We start from the raw sequence: 22,537 nt of genomic DNA on the forward strand, positions 1-22,537 counted from the left end.
AACAACAACAAAAAAGAAAAACTGTAAAACTGTACTACCCCAAAATAGGAAATGTTAGTATGATACTCTAGCACCTACACTGTACAACAGTAGCCACCTTTCTTTTAAACATTCACTTATTTTGTGTTTTATGTGGTACACACAATATATGTATCTAGGTCAGAGGACAACTTTTGGGAATCTGTTCTTTCCTTCAACTGAGAAGTTGGTTGTAGGGAACAAGCTAAGGTCATTAGACTTGGTGGCAAGTGCCTTTAGCAGTTGAGCCATATCACTGGCTTAACCTCCCTTATACATTTATCATATAAAGTTAAAAACCTCCTAACTACACTATCCAATCCATTATTCTAGAATCCAATGTCTCAAAATGTAGCATTTAGATATTTAGGTAGTTAAGATTTTGAATGGGAGATGGTGTGTATGTCAATTACACAGAAATAAATCTTCCAAAATGTAGAGTGCTGCTTATGTGGAGCTTGGTGCCATGTACTTAGGAAGCGGAAATAGGAGGATCAGTTTAAAGTCAACCTCAGCTATATAAGAGTTCGAGGCCGGGCTAGAGAGATGGCTCAGTGGTTAAGAGCACCAACTGCTCTTCCAGAGGTCCTGAGTTCAATTCCCAGCAACCACATGGCAGCTCATAACAATCTGAAATGGAATCTGATGCCCTCTTCTAGTGTGTCTGAAGACAGCAACAGTGTACTCATATACATAAAAAGAGTTCAAGGCCAGCCTGCACTACAAGAAAAAAAAACAATAACAAAACCTTATAGTCATGACTAGAGTGCTTAAAAAGGACAGACACTGGAGAAATACACACAATCAAAAGAAGCTTGAACATTATCTACAAAATAGAAGGGCAATAAAAAGCTATTAATGCCAGAAGTACTGCTTAGAGTAGTTTCATTAGTTCTGTAGTTCAACGGTGGAACAACTATCTAGGGAGTACAAGGTTCCAGGTTCCATCCCCAGAACTACAAAGATACTTATATACAAAGAACTTAACAGCTTTGCCAAGATAAAGACTATATCATGTATCTTTCTTTTTCAAGAAAGGATCTCATAGTATAACTGTCTATCCTGAAACTCACTGTAGACCAGGCTGCCCTTAAACTCAGAGATCCACTTGCCTCTGCTTCCCTAGTGCTAGTGTTAAGGCCGGGCAGTGGTGGCACATACCTTTAATCCCAGCACTTGGGAGGCAGAGGCAGGCAGATTTCTGAGTTCGAGGCCAGCCTGGTCTACAGAGTGAGTTCCAGGACAGCCAGGGCTACACAGAGAAACCCTGTCTCGAAAAAAACAAACAAACAAACAAACAAACACTGCTTTTTTAGACTTTGCTATTATAAAAAAAAATGCTTACCAAAAGAACTGTTTCCAAAAGGAAGACAGATGATTCTAAAGCTTAGGTTTAAACAGAAACAATGATAAAAGGCACTTTGAGACTAGGGATGTCTCTGAAAGAACTTGCTTAGCAAGTACACAGCCCTGGGTTCAATTCCCAACAAAATAACTACAAAAAACAACTAATAAAAGTTCTACTTCAGCAAGGCATAGATAGTAGCATATCCATATAATCCCAGCATCTGGAAAGCTAAAGCAGGCATGAGAATAGGAAGTGAAGGCTTCCCTGGGAATCATAGCTTACAATAAAACAAAAACTCTAATTCAGAAAACTTTTTAGGGGATTTCTCCAGTTACTAATATTAAATCAAGAATGCAATTGGATAATAGGAAGACAGAAGACATTTTACTTCTCATCTGCTCCTAAAAGATACCTTGAAATTTTTTTGCATGATGTGCTTATCTATGGAGATACATTTACAAGTAAAGACTTCTGCCAGGCAGTAATGGTGCACACCTTTAGATCTAGCACTTGGGAGGCAGAAGCAGGAGAATCTCTGAATCAGGCCAGCCTGGTCTACAGAGCAAGTTCCAAGATAGCTAGGACTACACAGAGAAACTCTGTCTTGAAAAAAAACAAAAAACAAACAAAAAACAAAAAAGCACCAGGCAGTGGTGGCACACGCCTTTAATCCCAGCACTTGGGAGGCAGAGGCAGATGGATTTCTGAGTTCAAGACCAGCCTGGTGTACAGAGTGAGTTCCAGGACAGCCAGAGCTTTACAGAGAAACCCTGCCTCGAAAAAACCAAAACCCAAAACAAAACAAAAAAATCCAGACACTCCTATCTTCCTACACACCAATAAAAAGTTTTGATTGGAGAAGCCTAAAACCAGCAAAATTGTTACAAAAGAACTCTCTGAGATCCTACTACTAGGTTAAACAACTATAACACAGCAAGAGAATTTATTTATTCTAGGTAAGCCATTATGCATGGTCAAAACCTACAAATTCAAACTTGAACATCAAAACCAAGAGTTTGAGGAGACAAGGTATTTTAAACTTTCTATAAAGGGGAGGGAGGGAGGGAGAGAACGAGGGAGGGAGGGAGGGAGGGAGAGAGGGAGGGAGAGAGGGCGAGAGGGAGAGAGGGAGGGAGAGAGGGAGAGAGGGAGAAAGAGGTATTTTAGGTATCCACAATTACACCAAAAGAGGAAGGAGAAACAAAAAAAGAGATGTGACCGTGCTGAGGTTCTAAAATTTTCTAGGTGCTTTGAAGTATGCTACTTTTGAAGATGCTACTTTTCCAAATGATAATGTATATAAATGATAGTTTTATTATTGGGCTTTAATATCAAAATAACTCTCATCTAGTATGATAAACATCTTAGAATAGCAAAACCTGCAGGGCATGGTAGCACCTAGCACTTAGGAGACAGGCAGGTAAGTTTTGAGGCCAGTTTGATCTACAAAGCAAATCCCAGAACAGTCAGGACCACACAGAGAAACCATCTTAAAAAAAAATCAAAAAAAGTAAAAACCATGACATAAGTCACAATTCTTTTTTCTATCCAAAATTTCTTTTAACAAGTTTCTATAATTAACGTGTAAGACTATTGTAGATCTAAAGTATTAAAAACCATGGACTACCAACTTGCTTTGCATAGATAAACGTTAATGTTTTGTTTCTGTTTATATTTGCTATAATTTTTTTTTTAAAAAAAAATAGGCATTTATAGTAGATTTTGGTTTGTAGTACTGTGATATTCCTCTGAATCTAGAAAATCACCTTCAGTTATGGGGAATGAAATATACTGGGCATGGGAAGAGAGAAAGACACTAGTCTAACTCTGAAAAGTTTGTGCTGAAAAACATGAATTCCTGCAAAAGACACAATGCTGAACAGACACAGCTCTATCAAACTCAGTGAGGTCTGTGAGGATACAGAAAAGATGAATGGAAGAGAAATGCTCTTGTATATGACTGAAGATTTTAACTTTAATATAATGAAACAGATTTGTATTATAAAAAAACTTAGACAACAGTATATAGTCCATATACTTTTAAAACCAGCATTACACACTGACATCTAAGCTCCTCCCCATAACCCTGTAATAAGTTAACAGTGGGACTACTGTAATCTATGAGAAGTGCACTGAAATAACAGTACTAGGAAGTTTGCAGGGCAGGAACTTGAAAAATGGTTTCAAATTAGCTTAGTACCTCAGGAAACAACACTGAGACAGTATTGTACAAATCTCAAAGGTTAAAAGACCAATTTACTGCAGAGCCAGGTGACCTCTGTGTTCCAGGTCAGCTTGGTCTACAAAGTGAGTTCAAAGACAGCTAGGGCTGTTATGCAGAGAAACCCTGTGTCAGAAAAACTAACCAAGCAACCAAACACCCCAAATTTGTCTTTCAAAATTATGGGCAAGTAGCTGGGGAGATGGCTTGACTAACATGTAGGCCTGACAACTTGGGTCTAGAACTGTAGCATCCTTATACAAAGCCAAATACACACCAGCACTGGGGTCAAGGTAATTCCTTGAAGCTCAATGGAAGCTCAATGGCCAGCCAGTGCTCATAATTTTGAATGTATGTGGGTAAGTGTGTATATATGATTGTGGATACTTAGGACCTGATCTAAGGACTTCCAAGATTTTTATATAGCCCAGGCAGGCATGGGGGCTCATGCCATTAACATTAATCTCAGTTCTTAGGAAGCAGAGGCAAGCAAACCTATGTGACTTTAAGGCCAACCTGATCTACATGGTGCATTCTAGGCCACTTGGTATCATAAAGTGAGACAATCTCAAAAACAACAACAAAAAACCAAAACCAAAATATTTACACAGCTACAGTAATTAAGACATTAAAGAATTGGTGTCAAGTGGAAAAGAATAAAGGGATCATGTTTTCCATTTACTATCTTATTATTTCTAAAATCTTTAAAGGACTAGAAGGCAAATTATGAAGGGCATAATATTAAAGGTCCATGTCTTTAATCCCAGCACTCATAAGGTAGAGGGAGGCAGATCTCTGAGTTTGAGATCAACCTGATCTACAAAGCAAGTTCCAGGACACAGAGAAATCCTGTCTCAAACAAACAAACCACTAAATGAGAAAACTAAGTATATTATCTGTGTTTGCTAGTTTTATGTCAACTGGACATAGTCATTTTAACAGAGGAAACCTTGGTGGGAATTGTGATGCACATCTCTGCCCCATTCAGGATACCCTTGGAGTTCAAGGTTAGCCTGGTTTGCAGAGTGAGGTCTAGGACAGGCTGGGATCCAGACAGAAGCCATAAATAAATAAATAAATAAATAAATAAATAAATAAAATAAAAATAAAAATAAAAAGGAGAACTTTAGCCCAGAAATTCCCAGCCCAGATTGCCTGTAAGGCATTTACTTGATTGATGATAGATGTGAGAGGACCCAGGTCACTATGATGGTACCATGCCCCTGGGCTGGGGTTCCTTAGGAAAGCAGGTTGAGCAAACCTAAGTCCAGTAAAAAGTGGCTTCTGCTTTAGTTTCTGCCTTCAGGTTTCTTCCCTTCTTCCTGTTCTGACTTTCTTCAGTGATGGACTGTGATGTGGAACTAAGCTGAAATAAACCCTCTTTCCCATATGCTTTTGGTCATGGTGTTTTATCACAATACTAGAAACCCTAATTGGACAATCTCCTGTTTTGATTGGAAAGATAATGTATGGCTTATGCCTTTCCTATACTTGGAAGGCTAATTCAGGAGTGTCTTAAGTTTGAGGACACTCACACACACTCTCTCTCTCTCTCTCTCTCTCTCTCTCTCTCTCTCTCTCTATATATATATATATATATATATATATATATATATATATATATTATATTGCACAACCCTTTCTCCACAAACAAAAAACTTTGAGAAAAAAATATACTGCCACAATTTTTCTATTCACAATGTTTTTTCGAAGGGACAGCACTTGCCTAACATTGACAGAAATATGTATCCAATCTCCAACACATAAGTTGTTGAGATTCTTTTCTGGTTTTTCAAGACAAGGTTTCCCTGTGTAACAGCACTGGCTGTCCTGGACATCACTTTGTAGACCAAGTCAGCCTTGAACTCAGAATCCATGCGACACCATGCCCAGGTAAAAGTATGAGTATTTTACATGTAAGAGATAAATAAGAAAAAGGAAAAATGAGATCCCTCTCTTATTTAAAGATAATTACTTAGAGCAGTAGTTCTCAACCCATGGGTTCCAACTCCTTTGGGAGTCAAATGACCCTTTTGCAGTGATCACCTAAGACCATGGAAAAATAGATATTAACATTATGATTCATAACAGCAGTAATATTACAGTTTTGAAGTAGCAACAAAAATAATTTTATGGGTGGGGTAACCACAAAGTGAGGAGCTGTATTTAAGGGTCGCAGCATCAGGAAGGCTGAGAACCACTGATTTAGGAAGCACAATATTGTGAAACACCTAACACAAAGTATGAATTTTACTTGCCACTTCTCCATAGGTGAGGTAGTAAGATTAAAGCCAAGTTTCCATGTTAAAGAATTTGATTTTAAAAACACCAGAAATTGGTAAGAGATAAGCAATAATGACATGTCCTATAAAACAGTTCCCAATATTAGAGGTGGTCAGTCTTGAAGAATCTCTGCCAGAGATATTATAGAAATTAATTCCTGACTCATATGTATACCTGGAGCAACTGATGCTAAGACTTTAAAAAAAAAAAAAAAACAAAACAAAAAAACCTCCCAGCAACCTTGTGATGATCACTAGGGAAACAATCACTCTAATTATCCTTGTTTCCTAGAGTATCACTTAGTGTAAACTGACATTCTCTTACCTATGAGATTCTTGCTCTCCTTTCATTTTCTCTACTTTTGATAACATATCATCAACTTTAAATGTTTTCCTGGAAGAAACAGATAAACAATAATCACTTCTCAACTAGGAAAAACACAAATTATACTGCAATAAACAAAGCAGAGATTTAATTTTGTTTATTTTAAAATAAATTTGATGACTAGCCATAACAATGCACACACTATTGAAACAATGTGTTATATAATACAAGTAGACATGACTTCAAGCTCAACTATTTTTCATGAAACCTTCTGTAATTATCTCCCAATCATGAATAATTCTCCTTACTCATGGCATTTCATTTTACTTATTTTTAAAGTCCCCTACATGTAGAACCTCTTTAAGTATTTTTATTCTACTACTAGACTGTAATTTCCTGAAGGTCAACGCTTACTTTTTGTTAACATTTAGTAGGTATTTAAGCACCTATCAGGTTGAGCAAAACAAATACCACAAAGTATGTATATTTTTGAAACATCCATTATCTTGGTTTGTTTTGGGGTTTTTTTTTTTTTTTTTTTTTTTTTGCTTTTTGAGATGGGTTTCTCTGTGTGGTCCTGGCTAACCTGGAACTCATTTTGTATACCAGATTGATCTTGAACTCAAGAGATCTCCCTGTCTCTGCCTCCCAGTGCTAGGATTAAAGTCATGTGCCACCATGCCCTGCTGGTCATAAAATACCCTCAAAGGTTACTGCCAGATTTTCAGTTAAACAATATTCCACACCAAAAAGATTAAAACAAACACACAACATCCTCAAAAAAATAAAATAAAATAAACAGTTAACGATAAAGGGCACATACTTTCAATCATAACTTGACACTTTGATTTTTGATAAAAGGTCTTGTTATATGTAATCTCAGGTTGGCCTCAAACACAAGGCAACCTTAGCCTCCTGAGTATTGGGTTAACAGGCATACCCACCACACCTAGCTAAACTGGCTTAATTAAGAGAAAAAAAAATTCCACCACAAAAAATAAATAAATAAATAAATAAATAAATAAAATATTCCAAAGTAATAAATATTGGATTATAAAATATGCCTCATCTTACTCCTCAAAGTGAGCTACATCCTAGAAATAAAATTACTGTTTCATATAATTTGTTAATTGGAAACAAATTTTTTTTACAGAGATTACTTTCAAAACTAGAACTTGAAAAGTTCAATGCACTCCATACTCAGTTATAATTTGATAATACTTATGTGTAGATAACAAAATGTACAGAAGGCCTATTCTTCCAAAACAGCCTTAAAAAATAAAAGCAAAAACAGGCTCTTGACAAGTAGTCTAAAATTCAACATCCTCCTGTCTATGCCCTTCCAGATTTCATATTACAAATGTGCGCTGCTGTGCAGGGCCAAGTACTCAACTGCTCTAGTAAACTGCACTATCTATAGGGAAGTGTTAATAAGAATACATTACAGTAAAATACTGAAAGAACACAATTGTCTATATTTTAGATGAATAAAAAAACTATCTAGGATAATTTTTTAAAAAATCAATTTTAAAGTTTTATCACAGAGCACAGTAAGTAGTAGTTTAGAAAAAGGGATCTATTTTCAATCTACAAATTAGAGAAGAAAAAACTGAAAGACTCTTAAGAATCATTACAAAGAACTGCTCAGTATAAATATTGAAGGATTTTTAAAAATTACTTTAGTACTTAACTTTAACCACTCAACTTAAAATACTTAAAGAATAGTAACAGGGTTTGGGGGTTGGAGAGATGGCTCAAAGATTAAGAGCACTGACTGCTCTTCTGGAGGATCCAGGTTCAATTCCCAGGACCCACATGGCAGTTGACATGTCTCACCCACATAAAACTCTGTAACTCACACAGACATACATACAGGCCAAACACCAAATACACATACAACAAAACAAAAAAGAATGGTAATTTTTGATAACAACTAAGAAAAAAAATTTAATTCTGTCTTCAGGAAGAAAGGTTAGACTCAAAAACTGTCTCTTCCAACATTGAGTTTCATTTGGGAGAAAGCAGAACTGAACATTTTGGAGGCGCTAGAACTGAATAGTAGCAACCATTTGAAATAGGTAAGATCATAATAAGGGCAATCCAGCCTTCTGTAGGGAAAAAGAAAGCAACTACAGAAAGATAGCACCCCCCCCCCACCAAGCACTTTTTTAGAAGATCAATACCATACCACAGCTGAGAGCAACAAGTGAAATAAATAAATAGTAACCATATAGTTGCCAAAAAGTAAAATGCTTAAAATTACAAGAAGTTTGACAGAAGAGGGGACTGGAAGGACTTCAAATAACTTAAAAAGATGTCTCATAAAGATTCAATAAAAAGCTCTTTCTTGAGTCAGGTCTCTGTGTAGCTGGATGCCTGAAATCCGAGTACCTAGGAACCTGAGGCAGGAGGATTACAACTTCCAGCCCAGCTTGGGATTCACTGTGAAATCCTTTCTCCTAAATAAATAACCACTAAATAAAAGTGTTCTCATCTTGTGTGTGTGTTTGTTCTCATTTTTAACCCTACTGTTTTATAGTAGGGTAAGCCTGTAGTCTTTGAATACTTCTATGAAGACTAAATGAGTTTAACAAATACACCAGAATTAATATTATAAACAATGGTATGACTTCAAAAAGAGTAGCATGAGAGCTAAGGATATAGCTAAGTAGTAATAGTAAGTGTCTAGCATGCCTAAAACCCTGAATTTGGGGTTGGGGATTTAGCTCAGTGGTAGAGTGCTTGCCTAGCAAGTGCAAGGCTCTGGGTTCGGTCCTCAGCTCTGGGAGAAGGAAAAAAAAAAAACAAAAAAAAGAAAAACAAAAACATCCTGAATTCAATTCCCAACAATGCCTTTTCCCACAAAATACTGTTATACTAATAGAATGTGTGTGTGCTTCTGTAAATATATATATATATATATATATATATATATATATATATATATATATCTGAGTTCCAAAAAAATCATGAAAAAGCATCACTGTGGAACATTTACCTTTAAAGTCACTAACTGCAAAAACCACTTATCTAAAAGTCTTAGTCCTAAGTCTTGAAGCTATAACAAGAGAATTAAATAATTCCTATGTATTTTTGTAAGGAAATAATCTAAATGAGATTTAAATGTTTCTAGGCTAGCAAATTTGCTTCAAAATACCCCAAAGACAGTTTTAAGAATCCAAGGAGCAATAATCAGAAAATCACTTTCTATTACCCACAGTTTGCATTATTTTTGACAGTCTCATTATATAGCCTTGGCTATTCTGGAACTCAACATGTAGATCAGACTAGCCTTGAACTCAGAGACGCACCTGCCACTGCTATTCCAAGTGCTAAATTAAAGTCACCTGCCACCAAGCCCAACTCAACCAAACTTTTTATATTGTCTTTATTGGCATATATCTAACAAGGAGACAAACAGTCTAATAAGCAAACATGTTATGAAAATGATAAATTTTAAAATGTGCTCTTTATTTATTTATCTGTTCATAAATTAATCCAAAATTAGCTTTTAAAAAGTTTATCGTTTTTAAAATCAAAATCAGGTCATATCCTAGCTAGAATAACTATCTTTAAAAAAGGTTGAGTTCACAAAGTTCTACAAAATGAATCAAGAGTAAACTAACTACAGACCACAAGTCAAATCTGGCTGTTTGTGTATAACCCACATGCCAAGGATGGGCTTTGAAGATAAAGGTGATTATCTAGCCAATCTGAAGATAGAAACTGTGAATCCCTATTAAGTAAACTATTCTCTACTCCCGTCCCAAAACAAAGAGGATTCTACATTTCTCTCTAGTATGCTTATATTAAAAAATACTGTACTCTGTAGTCTTGTGTATTGAATTCCATCAATAAAACATTTATAGACATTTTCTCTTTATATGAAGTAACTCATTTATTAAGTCTTGATTTTGTCTTCTAGCCACAAGACCCTAAAATGTTTCCTACTCCTTTAACAGTAAAGGTTTGAGCACAGATGAAATAATGCAATAGACAGGCATAAAGTAGACAATCTAATTCTGTTGTCTAATTTGTTATCTTCTTCCCAGTTATTTGGGTGCTTAGCGACTTTTTATCTATTAAATTAATTTCTCTTACTCACAGGCCCCTCAACTGCCAGAAAAGTCTTACATTTCAAATCTTCATAATAAACTATGATGCCCTTACTCTATAAATGTGATGCCTACCTAGTAACCAAGATTCTCCTAAGCAGTTTAGTTTCAAAATGTATTGAAATAGCTTAATATTGCATTAAGTCAAAACTATTATTAGACAGACATGGTGGTTCACACCTATAACCCCAGTAGCTGTGAGGCAGGAGGGTGTGCTGAAGCAGACCAGTCACACAAGTTTCAGGCCAGTCTAGGTTATACAGTGAGTTATCAGGCCTGCTAGGTCTACCTAGCAAGAAGACTTTAACAGAACAGACAAGCAATAATATTATATTGATACCAAAAATTTAATGGAAGGTCACTCCTTTCTATTTAAAGTTGATCGCTTTGATATGCTCAATAAGTAAATCTTGCACACATATCAAGAAACTTGTCTTCCATATTACCTTTGAGTAAGTACTAAATATCATACAGAAAAAGTTCACTCAGTAAAAAAAGTTCTATATAACACTTCCAGACCCTGCTTTAAGACCAGACAATCAATTTTAAAGATCCTTCTATTAACTTCACAAGTATCAAAGATACACACCCTGGACCTTTTAGAAATCATTAAGTCCTAGAAAAGCAACCAAACTTGAAAATAACAAATAAGACAGGATAAAATATGAGTCAGTAAAAATCACTTCACTAAATACTGTAATAGAAACTAGTGACAAACTAGAATTACAAAAAAGATACTTTTAAATTTTTAAACAAGTTGATCTTTCAATTTTCCTAATATGTGATCAGAACTTTAAAACAAAGCTTATAGTGCATTTTCCTGAGCTGCTCTCCCCCACTCTAAAACTTTCTAATAGTTTGATCAGCTTGAAGTAAGATTCATAAAACATACCTTTTGATGTTTGTTCGGGAGTTTCGATGAGACATGTAAGTAAGAGTTCTGTGCAAAAATATTGGCTATAAAAAAATGAAAAATATTAAAATTACAGATGAAATTATAAGAATGAAATAATATTAGTGAATTTCATTGACTACTTACTGCTATAAGATTTCGAGTTCGGAGAAATCTATATATCTGTGTTGGTTCTAGGTAACAGGAAACAAAATCCAAATATTATCTAAATGTACTTTTTAATGAACTTGTCAGTAAATTATCAACCCAGCCCACGACAACCCACACCCTAACCAATATAAAACAAGTCTCCCATTATAGAAGTAGTTTACTACATATTTATATCTAGAAAATTAGTATGCCAGAGGCAGGCGGATTTCTGAGTTTGAGGGCAGCCTGGTCTACAGAGTGAGTTCCAGGATAGCCAGGGCTAAACAGAGAAACCCTGTCTTGAAAAACAAAACAAAAAACAAAAAAAAAAAAAAAAAAAAAAAAGAAAAAAGAAAATTAGTATGCACAAATGGTCATTCAGTCTAAGACATAATACTCACAAAATCCTCTTCTCCCCCACCCTCTCTCCCTGGATGTAAAACCTAAGGATCTCTACACTCACAGTCACTAACCCTTTCTCATCTGAAGGTTAGTTAAAACCCCTAGAGGATTGGTTTTCTCATAACATTTAGAAAGTTTTAAATTTCCACTTAATCTTCAATTTAGTTTTAGTTTCAAATTAAAGTAAAAGGAGATGAGATGTCTTAGAAGAGTGTATTTATTATTACTGTCCTTCAGTTCTGTTTATATTTAAAAACTTTTCAGATTTTTTAAAAGTATATTAAGCAAAAGAATAACGATCTCTGAAGCAGGATCAATTATTTTTTCAATATTAAAAACAAAATGATTTGTATTAAATTCCAATAAGAATTTCATGAAGCACCAATGAAAATGAAGGAAGAGTATTAAAACAATGTAAAACGTCTTTCCAAGCACAGCTGATACCAAGCCCATAACATATGCCACGGTAATATTGTAAATAAAAAGACTCAACGGTAAAGCTGAGTTTATTCAAGTTGTCCTAAAATACTCAGCTACAAACTGCCAAATTCCACTATCTACACAAAAAAGAAGTAAATCAGGATATAATATCCACTAAGTAACAATTTTATTTATAGTCATAATGTTTATAAATTCTATTGTTTGTTTCCAGACACTGTGTGCTTCTCTTTCCAAATAAGTCAGTTTCGCCCTCCACGCATCTTTTAAAATGGAAAACTGAGATTAAAAAAAAAAAAATGTTCTGGAATTAAGACACAACTCCAAGGTTGTCCACGGAGAGGACGCTTGCCCATTCTGTCTTTCTCAGTCTACGTATCCAAAAAATGGGCGGAGAGGTTTGAAAGGCTTAAAGGTTTCAAATGGTGCGTGTTAACACGCAGCCCAAGTGGGTGCGAAGGCATTTCAGACCAATGACAATTGCCTCGGCTTTACTACACTCATCTCCGCACAGGATATATCTTGTCCCCCGAAACCTACAACTAGGACCCCGGTACTTGTAGAGTAGGGAAGGCATGAAAGAAATCATGAACTCGTTTCGGGATCTGTCTGCGCTCAGTCCAACCGTCACGTCCTCACCTACAAGGCTGCTCTGAACCTGGGGGCCCCGGGGCGAACCTTCCGGAGTCAGGGACCTGCTCCGGACCCCAGGAGCCGGGACGTTCCCCCTCGAGTCCTCCCTCCACTCCCAAACCAAGTGGACTCTCCGAGAACCCGGCGAAGTGGCCCGTGCCCCGAACGCCGGAGAGGGGCACTCCTGCCCTCGAAGCCTCTCACACTCACTCTCAAAGGCCTGGAGGAAAAGCTCGTGGTCAGCCTGGACGTGCTCCATTTTCGGCTTCTTCACCGGTAACACCGCGGCCCCCGCCGCCGCCGCCGCCGCCGCCGAGGAGGAGGAGGCCGAGTAACTGCCGCCGCCTCCACAGCCCCCGCCGCCGGATTTGCCGCCCGAAGCCGCCGCCGTCACCGCCGCCGCCGAACCCCCGAAGCCGCCTCCCCCGGACCCCGCGCTGGGCCCCGAGCCGCCCCCTCCCCCACCGCCGTGCTTCTGAGGCGCCATCGCGGTTCCTGCCTCCTCCCCCCGCCAGCTACCCGCCGGGCGGCCCCGGAGAGTGAACGCCTGCTACACCAACCGCTCGCCCCAGCAGGCTCCGGCGGACCGAGGGGGGAAGGAGGAGAGAGGGGAGGAGAGGGGAAGGGAAGGGAGGAGGAGAGGAGGGAAGGAGGGAGGAAAAAAAAAAGTGTCTCCTCCGAGCCCTGCTCCGCTTCGGAGGCCGCTCACCCTACCCTGGCCTCGCTCCGCCCACTTCCCCGCCCGGAGCTCTGATTGGCCAGCGGGAGCGCGCGCCGCCCGGCCGCCCAGCCCGTTGGTCCGCAGATTCCCCCGTCAGTCACGCGGAGGCGCTTCTCGCGGAGGCGCGGCTTGGTTGGCCCGTGCGCGCTGCCGATCGCGGGCCCCGCCGCCTCTTTGAACTGAATTCGCGGGAAAATTAGGGGTCGGAGCGGCCTTCCTGCTGGTCCCGGTGCATTGTGGGCAGAGGGGGACCAGTGAGCGGATTAGAGAGCCGTTTCTCGCCTTTCGAGCTTCGTCTGTCGCCGCCCCCAGGGGGGTAGAGGACCCCTGAAGAGAGGCGGGCGTCTGAGAAACTGAGGGCGAAGGGGCCTTTGAAAGGAACTGAGATCCTCCGCGGATCCCGAGACTGTGTGGTCTCAGGAAGTGACCTGCCCCGGGCTTGATGTGTGCTCACAGTCTCATCGCAGCGGAGACCCGAGGAGATCGGGTCCCCTGGCCGCCACGTGCCCCAAGCCACCCATGTCCGAAATCCCCTAGCGCAGTCACAGGGTTGTCGGACCTGAATGGGCTCGCCACGAAAGGGAGCGATCTATTTTGTGGCGGGCATTTCTCAGAAATAGGAGACTTGGTTTTGTTAAGTACTGTGAGGTTTCAGGATTCTTTGGAATTAAGGTTGTGGCTTCTCTACACCGTGTGAGCAAAGTAGATATTTTCTCCAAGACAAATAGGTGATTCGAAGTAGGGACACTTCTTGAGATTCTATTCATTGTACTGCCAAAAGCTTGTGAGGGACTCTGTTTTGAATGTCTTGCTTAAGATGAATAACCAAACCCGACTAAGTCTGTTGGTACAAATTGGCTTACTCTGAACGGTTTGGATTTCAAGTTAGACAAAATAACCTGCTTACATTTTAACTTTTTAAAAATGTTTTTACACTGGGTGGTGATGGTACATACTTTTAATTCGCAGCACTCTGGAGGCAGAGGCAGGTGGATCTCTGTAAATTGGGAGGCCAGCCTGTTCTACAGAGTGAGTTCCAAGACAGCCAGAGCTACATGGAGAAACCCTGTCAAAAAAAAAAAAAAAAAAAAAAAAAATTAGGGACTGAAGAGATGGCTCAGGGGTTGGGAGTACTGACTGTTCTTTCAGAGGATATGGGTTTGATTCCCAGCAACTCAATGGCAACTCGCAACTAACTACAGTTTCAAAGGATCAGACAATCTCACACATAAATAAATGCAAGCAAAACACCAATGCACATAAAATAAAAATAAGTCATTAAAAAAGTGTGTGAGTGTGCCTTCATGTAAGTCTACACCACGGTTGTGTGCCGCTGTCCTTGCAAGCCAAAAGAGAGTGTTGGAGCTCCTGGAACTGGAGTCACAGGTGGTTGTGGGTGCTAAGAATCAAATCGAGGTCTCTGAGAGAGCAGCCAGTGCTCTTAACTGCAGAGCTACATGCCCAACCCCACACTATATTTCATATTCAGAAGAAACATTAGAATGCTCTCATTATACTAGTCTGTGTATTTACGACTCTTTCTTACTGCAATATAGGTATGTATTTTTTCTCCTTTAGATTTCTGAAGTACATCTCTCTGATTAATGCCACCCCGACTGAGATTTCTAGAGTTTTAGCTGCCCTTTTGCTTTATAGTGTTAGGAAATTCAGTCAGGATCTGGATAGTTAAATCGCAAATCCAAAAATATCGAGTTACAAACTAGAGTGCTAATGTAACTAGCCATAAATATATGTAGCTGTCAAAATGCTCCCTCTGCATCATTTGTCAGGGTTCAGTTGTAGGGAGGGAGAGGACAGAGGGACAGATACAGTCAAATAACCAAGTGAAAGATGATCATGAATGTTTGATGAAAAGAGAAAGGGACCTAAGGGACTCGGGGTATTCTTAGAGGGAACAACAGTATCAGGCAATGATGTGATGGCACACATATGTGCTAACCAGCATTAATCATGAAGAAACCAGCCATGAGGGAGAGAGGTGCTACTGACAGATTCTCACTTTTATGTTCTTTATCTAGAATATCTATAAAATGCTAAAACAAAACAAACAAAAAAAAAAAACTATGACTTCAGACAAATTTAATTAATTGAAGGGTCATTTCAGTTACCTCATCATCCTGACCAGGTAGGTAAAGCATTTCCAGACCACCTCTAGGTTGGTCTTGCCTGCCTACCTCGTTACTTGGGATGACAAGTGCTTTTGAGATATGTGATAGCAGCTCACTGTCAGTGATACAGACATTTAATTCCCCTAACAAACAATGAGTTTAGGTTGCTTTTCAAATGTGTTTTTGTTTTTGTTTTCCCTTCATGCCATAGCTGGGATTGAACGTAAGCTACTAAAAGTCAAAGGCCGTGGTGTGGTGTTCCATTTCTTTTACATTTCCCAGCATAAGGCCAGGTGTGTCTGTAAGGAGAGAAGAATAGTAATTGTGTTTTAATTGTGTTATCACTTGAAGCTGTCATTTCGCTCTTATGGACACTGACTCACCTTTTTATAATTTTGACCTGGGCATTTACTTCCATTTTACAGCTGAGAAAGCAGACCCAAGGGGGTGAAACGACTTAATCAGTGGCTCTCTCATTTATCACTATAATACAGTTTCTCTGTGCTCTTTTTACAACCAAAATGAAGTTAGCCTATGTTTAAAATTTTTTTCAAAAGAGGGCAACCTCGCTTCTCTGCCCACAACTGTAATCTGTTTATACTCTCTGCAGTGTGCTCCCCCATCAGTGCCTGTGCTCCTCCATCAGTGCCTGTGCTCCCCCATCAGTGCCTGTGCTCCTCCATCAGTGCCTGTGCTCCAGCATCAGTGCCTGTGCTCCCCCATCAGTGCATGTGCTCCCCCATCAGTGCCTGTGCTCCTCCATCAGTGCCTGTGCTCCTCCATCAGTGCCTGTGCTCCCCCATCAGTGCCTGTGCTCCTCCATCAGTGCCTGTGCTCCCCCATCAGTGCCTGTGCTCCCCCATCAGTGCCTGTGCTCCCCCATCAGTGCCTGTACTGTGCATGAGGTGGACGTCTACGCTGTGCATTTTCTGAAAGTTAACCGAGATATCAATTTTTGTTTGCTTCTTTGTTTTCTTTGTTTGTTTTTGTTTGTTTGTGTGGCCCTTCTCTGTGTAGCCCCAGCTGTCTTGGGACTCACTCTGTAGACCAGGCTGGCCCTGAACTCAAGCGATCTACCTGAATGCCAGGATTAAAAGTGAGCACCACCACCCTTAACCTAAAACAGTACTATTATCTCCACTTCACTGATAAGGAAGAAAATAATGAAACTTGTATGCTCTCAGTCATGGAGCAGAGATTAGTTTTTAATTTACATTATTTATTTATGTGAATTTGTGGGTGTGCATAAGTATCTGTGCATTTTCTAGGAGTTAACAAAGATATCAGTTCTGTTTTTTTTTTTTTTTTTTTAACTTGAACAATGTCTTTTTCCCCACTATCTACCCTTATCAGTTTAAGTCAAGGGCTGAAATTTAAAAAAAAAAAAAAAAAAAGCCTATAAACACTGTATGAAGGATATTTGCCAGTCTCTGAGTAAACTAGTTATGTTTTATGGTAATTTTTAGAGAAATATAGTTAAATTCAACTTTAAAACAAAACCAAAAATGCCCCAAGATAAGAACAGCAACAACCTGCCCCCAATAGACAGAGCTGTGAAGGGATGGTTTACTCATCTTATTTGAAACTTAAGATCAAATGTTAAATCATTTTTGTTTCCTTTGTCTAGGAAGAGAAAAGCATAAGAACCATGGGATGTTTGCTGTGCGTTATGAGGTTTTCATAATAAACCACTGATGTGTGTTTGTGTGTGTGTGTGTAGGATTAACTAGAAATAATAAGGGGTACTAAGCCATGGTTAGAGCCCCTGGGACAAGGAGGAACTTGACACTAATAACCAGAGGGAAAACAAACCACCTGAGCCAAATTGGAACTGTCTAAAGTTGGATTTTGAGAGCCCCTATGTCTGGAAACAGCTATTATACCCATTTTTTTTAAACTGTGGCACATGTTATTTTGTGTTTAATTTTAAAAGTAAAGTGAATTGATATTTTTAACCATTCTATCCAGAAAACAATCATAAACAGTAATGATAGTATCCAAAACACACACACACACACACACACACACACACACACACACACACGTAAACTTCATATTAAGTAACCCTCCTATGAGCTTGTGAAGAGAAGAGCTAAAATTAAACCCAGTTACAGAGGCAGGAGTTGGGATCATTGTGCCACTATCCCAGCATTCAAGAGACAGAGGACAAATGATCAGGAGTTCAAGGCTAGTCTTGCCTACTTAAGGCTCTCTTTAAAAAGACAAAGAAACAAACAACAAAAAAGATAACACACACACACACACACACACACACACACACACACACACACACACACACACACACCAGTTATAAGGGTATTCAACAGCCTTGTATCCAATATGCATTCAATGTTTTCCTGAATAGCACAGATCTAGGGTGTTATATAGGAAGCTCCACAGTTTCAGGAAGATTCTCAGGGAGAAATCTAAGCTACATTACGGCAAGGTCTATAGCCCAACTGATTTTCAATGTATACTGTTCAGCTTTTTTTTTTTTTTTTCCAAGACAGGGTTTCTCTGTGTAGCCCTGGCTGTCCTGGAACTCACTCTGTAGACCAGGCTGACCTCAAATTCAGAACACTGTTCAGCTTTTATCCCTTTATATATTGAAGGGAATGCTACTATCTGCTAAATTTCTTTTCCACCACCGTATCACATTTGACTTTTAGAAGTGTCTTCTAGTGAGAATCACTGAATACATGAATTGAGCATTCTGGAATATACCTCAAAATTCAAGAGTCGTGGAAACAACTAAGGATGAGGATTATTTTGCCTTGTAGTAAGCAGTAAATGAAAAAGTTTATTCTACATAGAGATAGCCTATGATCTACATTATCTGGTTTTGTTTGGGGAGGTTGTTTGCTTGTTGTTTTTGAGACAGGGTCTCTCTGTGAAGCCATGGCTGTCCTGGAACTTGCTCTGAAGATCAGGCTGGCCTCAAACTCAGAGATCTGCCTGCCTCTGCCTCCTGAGTGCTGGGATGAGAGACATGCACCACCACCACCACCACCACCTGGCTGTGTTTTCATGTTTTTAAAGTATAACTTTATTATTGTTTTGAGACAAAATATCATGTATACCATGTTAGCCAGCAACTAGTTAAGACTCAGGATGACCTTGGATTCCTGATCCCTCTGCTTCTGCCAGGATTAGAGGCCTGTGTACTAACATCCCTGTTTATGTGGTACTGGGGATCAGTCCCAGGGCTCCTGCATGCTAGGCTGGCACTTTACCAGCTGGGCTGTGTCCCTAGCCCTTGGTTTTTATTTTGTAAGACAAGGTCTCATTATTTAGCCTAAGATGACCTTGAACTTTCTGTGCAGCCCATTAAGATCCTTTTATCTTTTCAGAGAAAAGATGATAGGGTGGGGTGAGGGAGGCTGTGGTTTATGTTTTTGTTCTGCAGTTCTGTGGTTCCTATCAGGCTTCTCTTATCCCTAAGGCAAGGACTCTGGAACTGACCTACTTTCCCAACTCTGACTCCTGATTTGTGGTTGAACTTACAATTTTTCAACTTTATCATGAAATGAAAACAATATGCATTCAATAGAAACCTTACTTAGAAGTTTTGATTTTGCCCTTTTTAAAAAAAAAAAAAAAGTGTGTGTGTGTGTGTGTGTGTGTGTGTGCCCGTGTACTTATGGACTAGGGTGCTTAAGTAGAGATGATGGAGTGCTGGTAGGACTGGCTCCTTCTAACATGTAAGTTCCAGGAGGTTGGACTCATGTCCTCAAGTTCAGTGGCGAGCACAAGTTACCTACTACATTATCTCACCAGCACTGAAAACAAATAAGCTGTTGATTTGTTCCAACACAGGGTCTGAGGTACCTGACCTTGAACTCAATGAGTAGTAAAGAATGACCTTGAAATTCTGTTGATCTTGCCCAAGTGCCTGGGTCTATGTATAAACTAACAGAGCCAGCTTGTTGTTGTTGTTTGTTACCAACATCATCATCATCATTATGTGTGTGTGGTATGTGCGTGTGGTGAGTGCAGCATCAAGAGAAGCGGATCAGATCTGCTGGAGCTAGAGTTATCTGTAGTTGTGTTCCAACTGATCTCAATCCTGAGTCCTGAACTCATGTCCTCTGTGAATGAAAAGGGGAACATGACCACTCCTAAGTATAATTGAGGAGAAGGTTTTATTGAGAGAATAGTCACAGTGGAAGAGTTCAGACTGGACATGGCCAGCAGAATAGACAGGGCCCTGAGAGAGAAGGCTCTGTGAGAGAAGAGGAGAGAGAAGGAGGAAGAGAGAGGACATGGAGGTCATGAGAGAACCAGCCAGGGGCTAAGAGGAAGAGGGTGTATGTAAAAAGAGCAAGCCTGGCAGTGGTGGCACACGCCTTTAATCCCAGCATTTGGGAAGCAGAGGCAGGCGGATTTCTGAGTTCAAGGCCAGCCTGGTCTACAGAGTGAGTTCCAGGACAGCCAGGGCTACACAGAGAAACCCTGTCTCGAAAAACCAAAAAAAAAAAAAAAAAAAAAAAAAACAAGAGCAAGCCCAAGCCAAGAGGCCAAGGGACTCCATGCCCAGCTCCCACTCTGGAGAGATTTAGGGTAGGGGACATGGAGCAAGAAGGGCTGGGAGGAGCCACAGGTACTGAGTAGGACTTGTCCTGGGCTTCTTTGGGACCAGACACTTTGGAGAGAAGCAAATGCTCTTGACCACTGGCTGACACATCTCTTAGCCTATTGAGTTGCTTGTTTGTTTATTGTTTTGGGTTTTTGTTCTGTGTGTGGGAGGTGTATGTGTGTGTATTTGTATGTGTGTTTGTTTGTTTTGTTGTTTTTTTGGTCAGTTATGTTTGTTTTTAAGATAGGATCTCATGTACTCCAGGCTGATCTTGAACTCATATTGTAACTGAATTCAAAACTAAACTTCTGATCTTCTTGTCTTTGCTCCTCCCTCCCCCAGCACTCACCCACCATCCAGTGCTGGGATTCTAGGCTTGGGCTGCTATACCTGGTTTCTGTGGAGCTGACAATGGAACCCGGGACTTTGTGTGTGCCATGCAAACACTCCACCAAACACGCTGCTTCCTTAGCCTTCAATTTTATTTTATTCATAAGCTGGTGCTACACAATGTGACAGTCTCTTGGCCCTGGCAGCTGCAGCTTCCCGTTCTGTTAACCTGTTACATGCTCAAAATGGGAAACAAATTACATTTGTCTGTGCACGGTGTCACTGAGCTAATACGGCAATACTAAGGGCAAGCAAACCAGGTTTTATTGAAAAGTAAAGTTGCAGCTCCCTGAAGCAGGGGAGCCAGTGAATGCATTTTTATTTTCAACTTACAATGGACTCACGGGATATAACCATACTGTAAGCAAAAGCACATCTGTATTTCTCATGCTTTCTCTACCTAGGAAAGAGTTTAGTCTCAGTGTGGTGACTTCTAAGTTCTGCTGCTTTTGTTGTTGTTTTCTTTCTTTCTTTTCCTTTCCTTTCTCCTTCTTCTCCTCCTTCTCCTTCTCCTTCTTCTCTTCTTCCGATTCCTTCTCCCTCTCCTTCTTCCCCTCTTCCTCCTCCTCCTCCTTCTCCTTTTCTTCTTCTTCTTCCTCCTCCTCTTCCTTCTCCCTCTCCTTCTTCCCCTCTTCCTCCTCCTTCTCCTTTTCTTCTTCTTCTTCTTCCTCCTCTTCCTTCTCCCTCTCCTTCTTCCCCTCTTCCTCCTCTTCCTCCTCCTCCTCCCTCTCCTTCTTCCCCTCTTCTTCCTCTTCCTTCTTCTTTTTTGACAAGGTCTCACTCTGTAGCTCTGGCTGGCTCTCTGAACTTGCTAAGCCAACCCCACTAGCCTAGAGCTCAACAGAGATCTGCCTGCCTCTGACTCCTGAGTTTGAGGTTAAAGGACTGTGCTACCATGCCCTGCTTTTATTGCTTCTAAAGTAAATGTTTGCTTCAGTCCTCGTGGGGAGAAAGAGTACTATATGTTTCTTAGCCCATTTTGACTGTTATAACAGAATGTGCTACATACTAAGCAATTTATAAACAGTAGAAATTCATTTGGCTGACAACTCATGAAGTTGATGGAGAATCTGAAGATCCAGGACACACCTGGTGAGGGTCCTCAGGCTGCACTGCTGCTACATGACAGAATCTTTCCTGGGGAGGTGTAGTACACATCTATTCACTGCAGACAGGGAGCCCATGACAAACCAACGTACAGACATTACCAAAGTCAAACTTGGTGAACCAGTGAGTTTTATGGGGGTAACTTACAAGGATATGGGGTTACTCACAGGACCAGAAATAACTGAAAGACAGCTAGCTCCATCACCAAAGCCCACCCCGGCATGGGTGACAGCTCACAGAGCTAGTTAACCTGGAGCTCACTGCATAGCCTTCTGGCAGCTCCTGCTGGCAATGTTGAAAGGTGTCCCTTCCTGGTACCTCAGTTGGTCGAACCCTTTTCCAGGCAGTTCTGGTCTGAATCTCCATGGCAGCTCAGCTTCACCAACTCTGAGAGGGTCTCAGTTCTTATTGCTTACTCTGGCAAGGAGGGGCCTTGTGAATCTGCTCAGTTTAAGGGATTTCCTGAAGCTACTTGAGTTCTTTAACCTTCCTACTTAAAAAGCTTCCTGGCCAGATGGAATGTTTTAATCTTGGAGAAAGCGATTATACAATAACTGCTTCATCCCTTGACAGAAGGCATCACATGGTTAAAACAAAAAATACAAACCCCACCAAAACTAAACCCCAATTTAAAAACCTCTTAGGACAAGAAAGTGTTAAACTCAGTTTTCTAGTAAACTCATTGTCACAAACCTACTCTGACAACGTCATCCATCTCCTCACAAGGACACCTTTATGTTTGAGGTCTTTGAGACCTTCATGGGCAGCAGAGTGACAAGCCATGGGAAGC

General features: G+C 40.1%; 1 protein-coding gene across 2 annotated transcripts in view; it reads right to left on the reverse strand.

Moving 5' to 3' along the window:
- The window catches only part of Suz12 (SUZ12 polycomb repressive complex 2 subunit), a 43,267-nt gene extending 29,805 nt beyond the window's left edge, over positions 1-13,462 (reverse strand). Inside the window, exons 1-4 of one of the 2 annotated variants that reach the window (XM_034505768.2) lie at positions 13,035-13,462; positions 11,349-11,395; positions 11,202-11,266; positions 6,195-6,263 (exon numbers count right to left, since the gene is read on the reverse strand). In XM_034505768.2, the coding sequence (XP_034361659.1) occupies positions 6,195-6,263; positions 11,202-11,266; positions 11,349-11,395; positions 13,035-13,311 (458 nt within the window). In that variant the 5' untranslated portion in view covers positions 13,312-13,462. The remainder of the gene's footprint in view (positions 1-6,194; positions 6,264-11,201; positions 11,267-11,348; positions 11,396-13,034) is intronic. The other variant, XM_076936205.1, reaches the window with a different exon arrangement.
- Positions 13,463-22,537: the final 9,075 nt, after the last annotated feature.

The sequence above is a fragment of the Arvicanthis niloticus genome, chromosome 6, assembly GCF_011762505.2.
Source record: "Arvicanthis niloticus isolate mArvNil1 chromosome 6, mArvNil1.pat.X, whole genome shotgun sequence".
NCBI classification, from domain to species: domain Eukaryota; kingdom Metazoa; phylum Chordata; class Mammalia; order Rodentia; family Muridae; genus Arvicanthis; species Arvicanthis niloticus.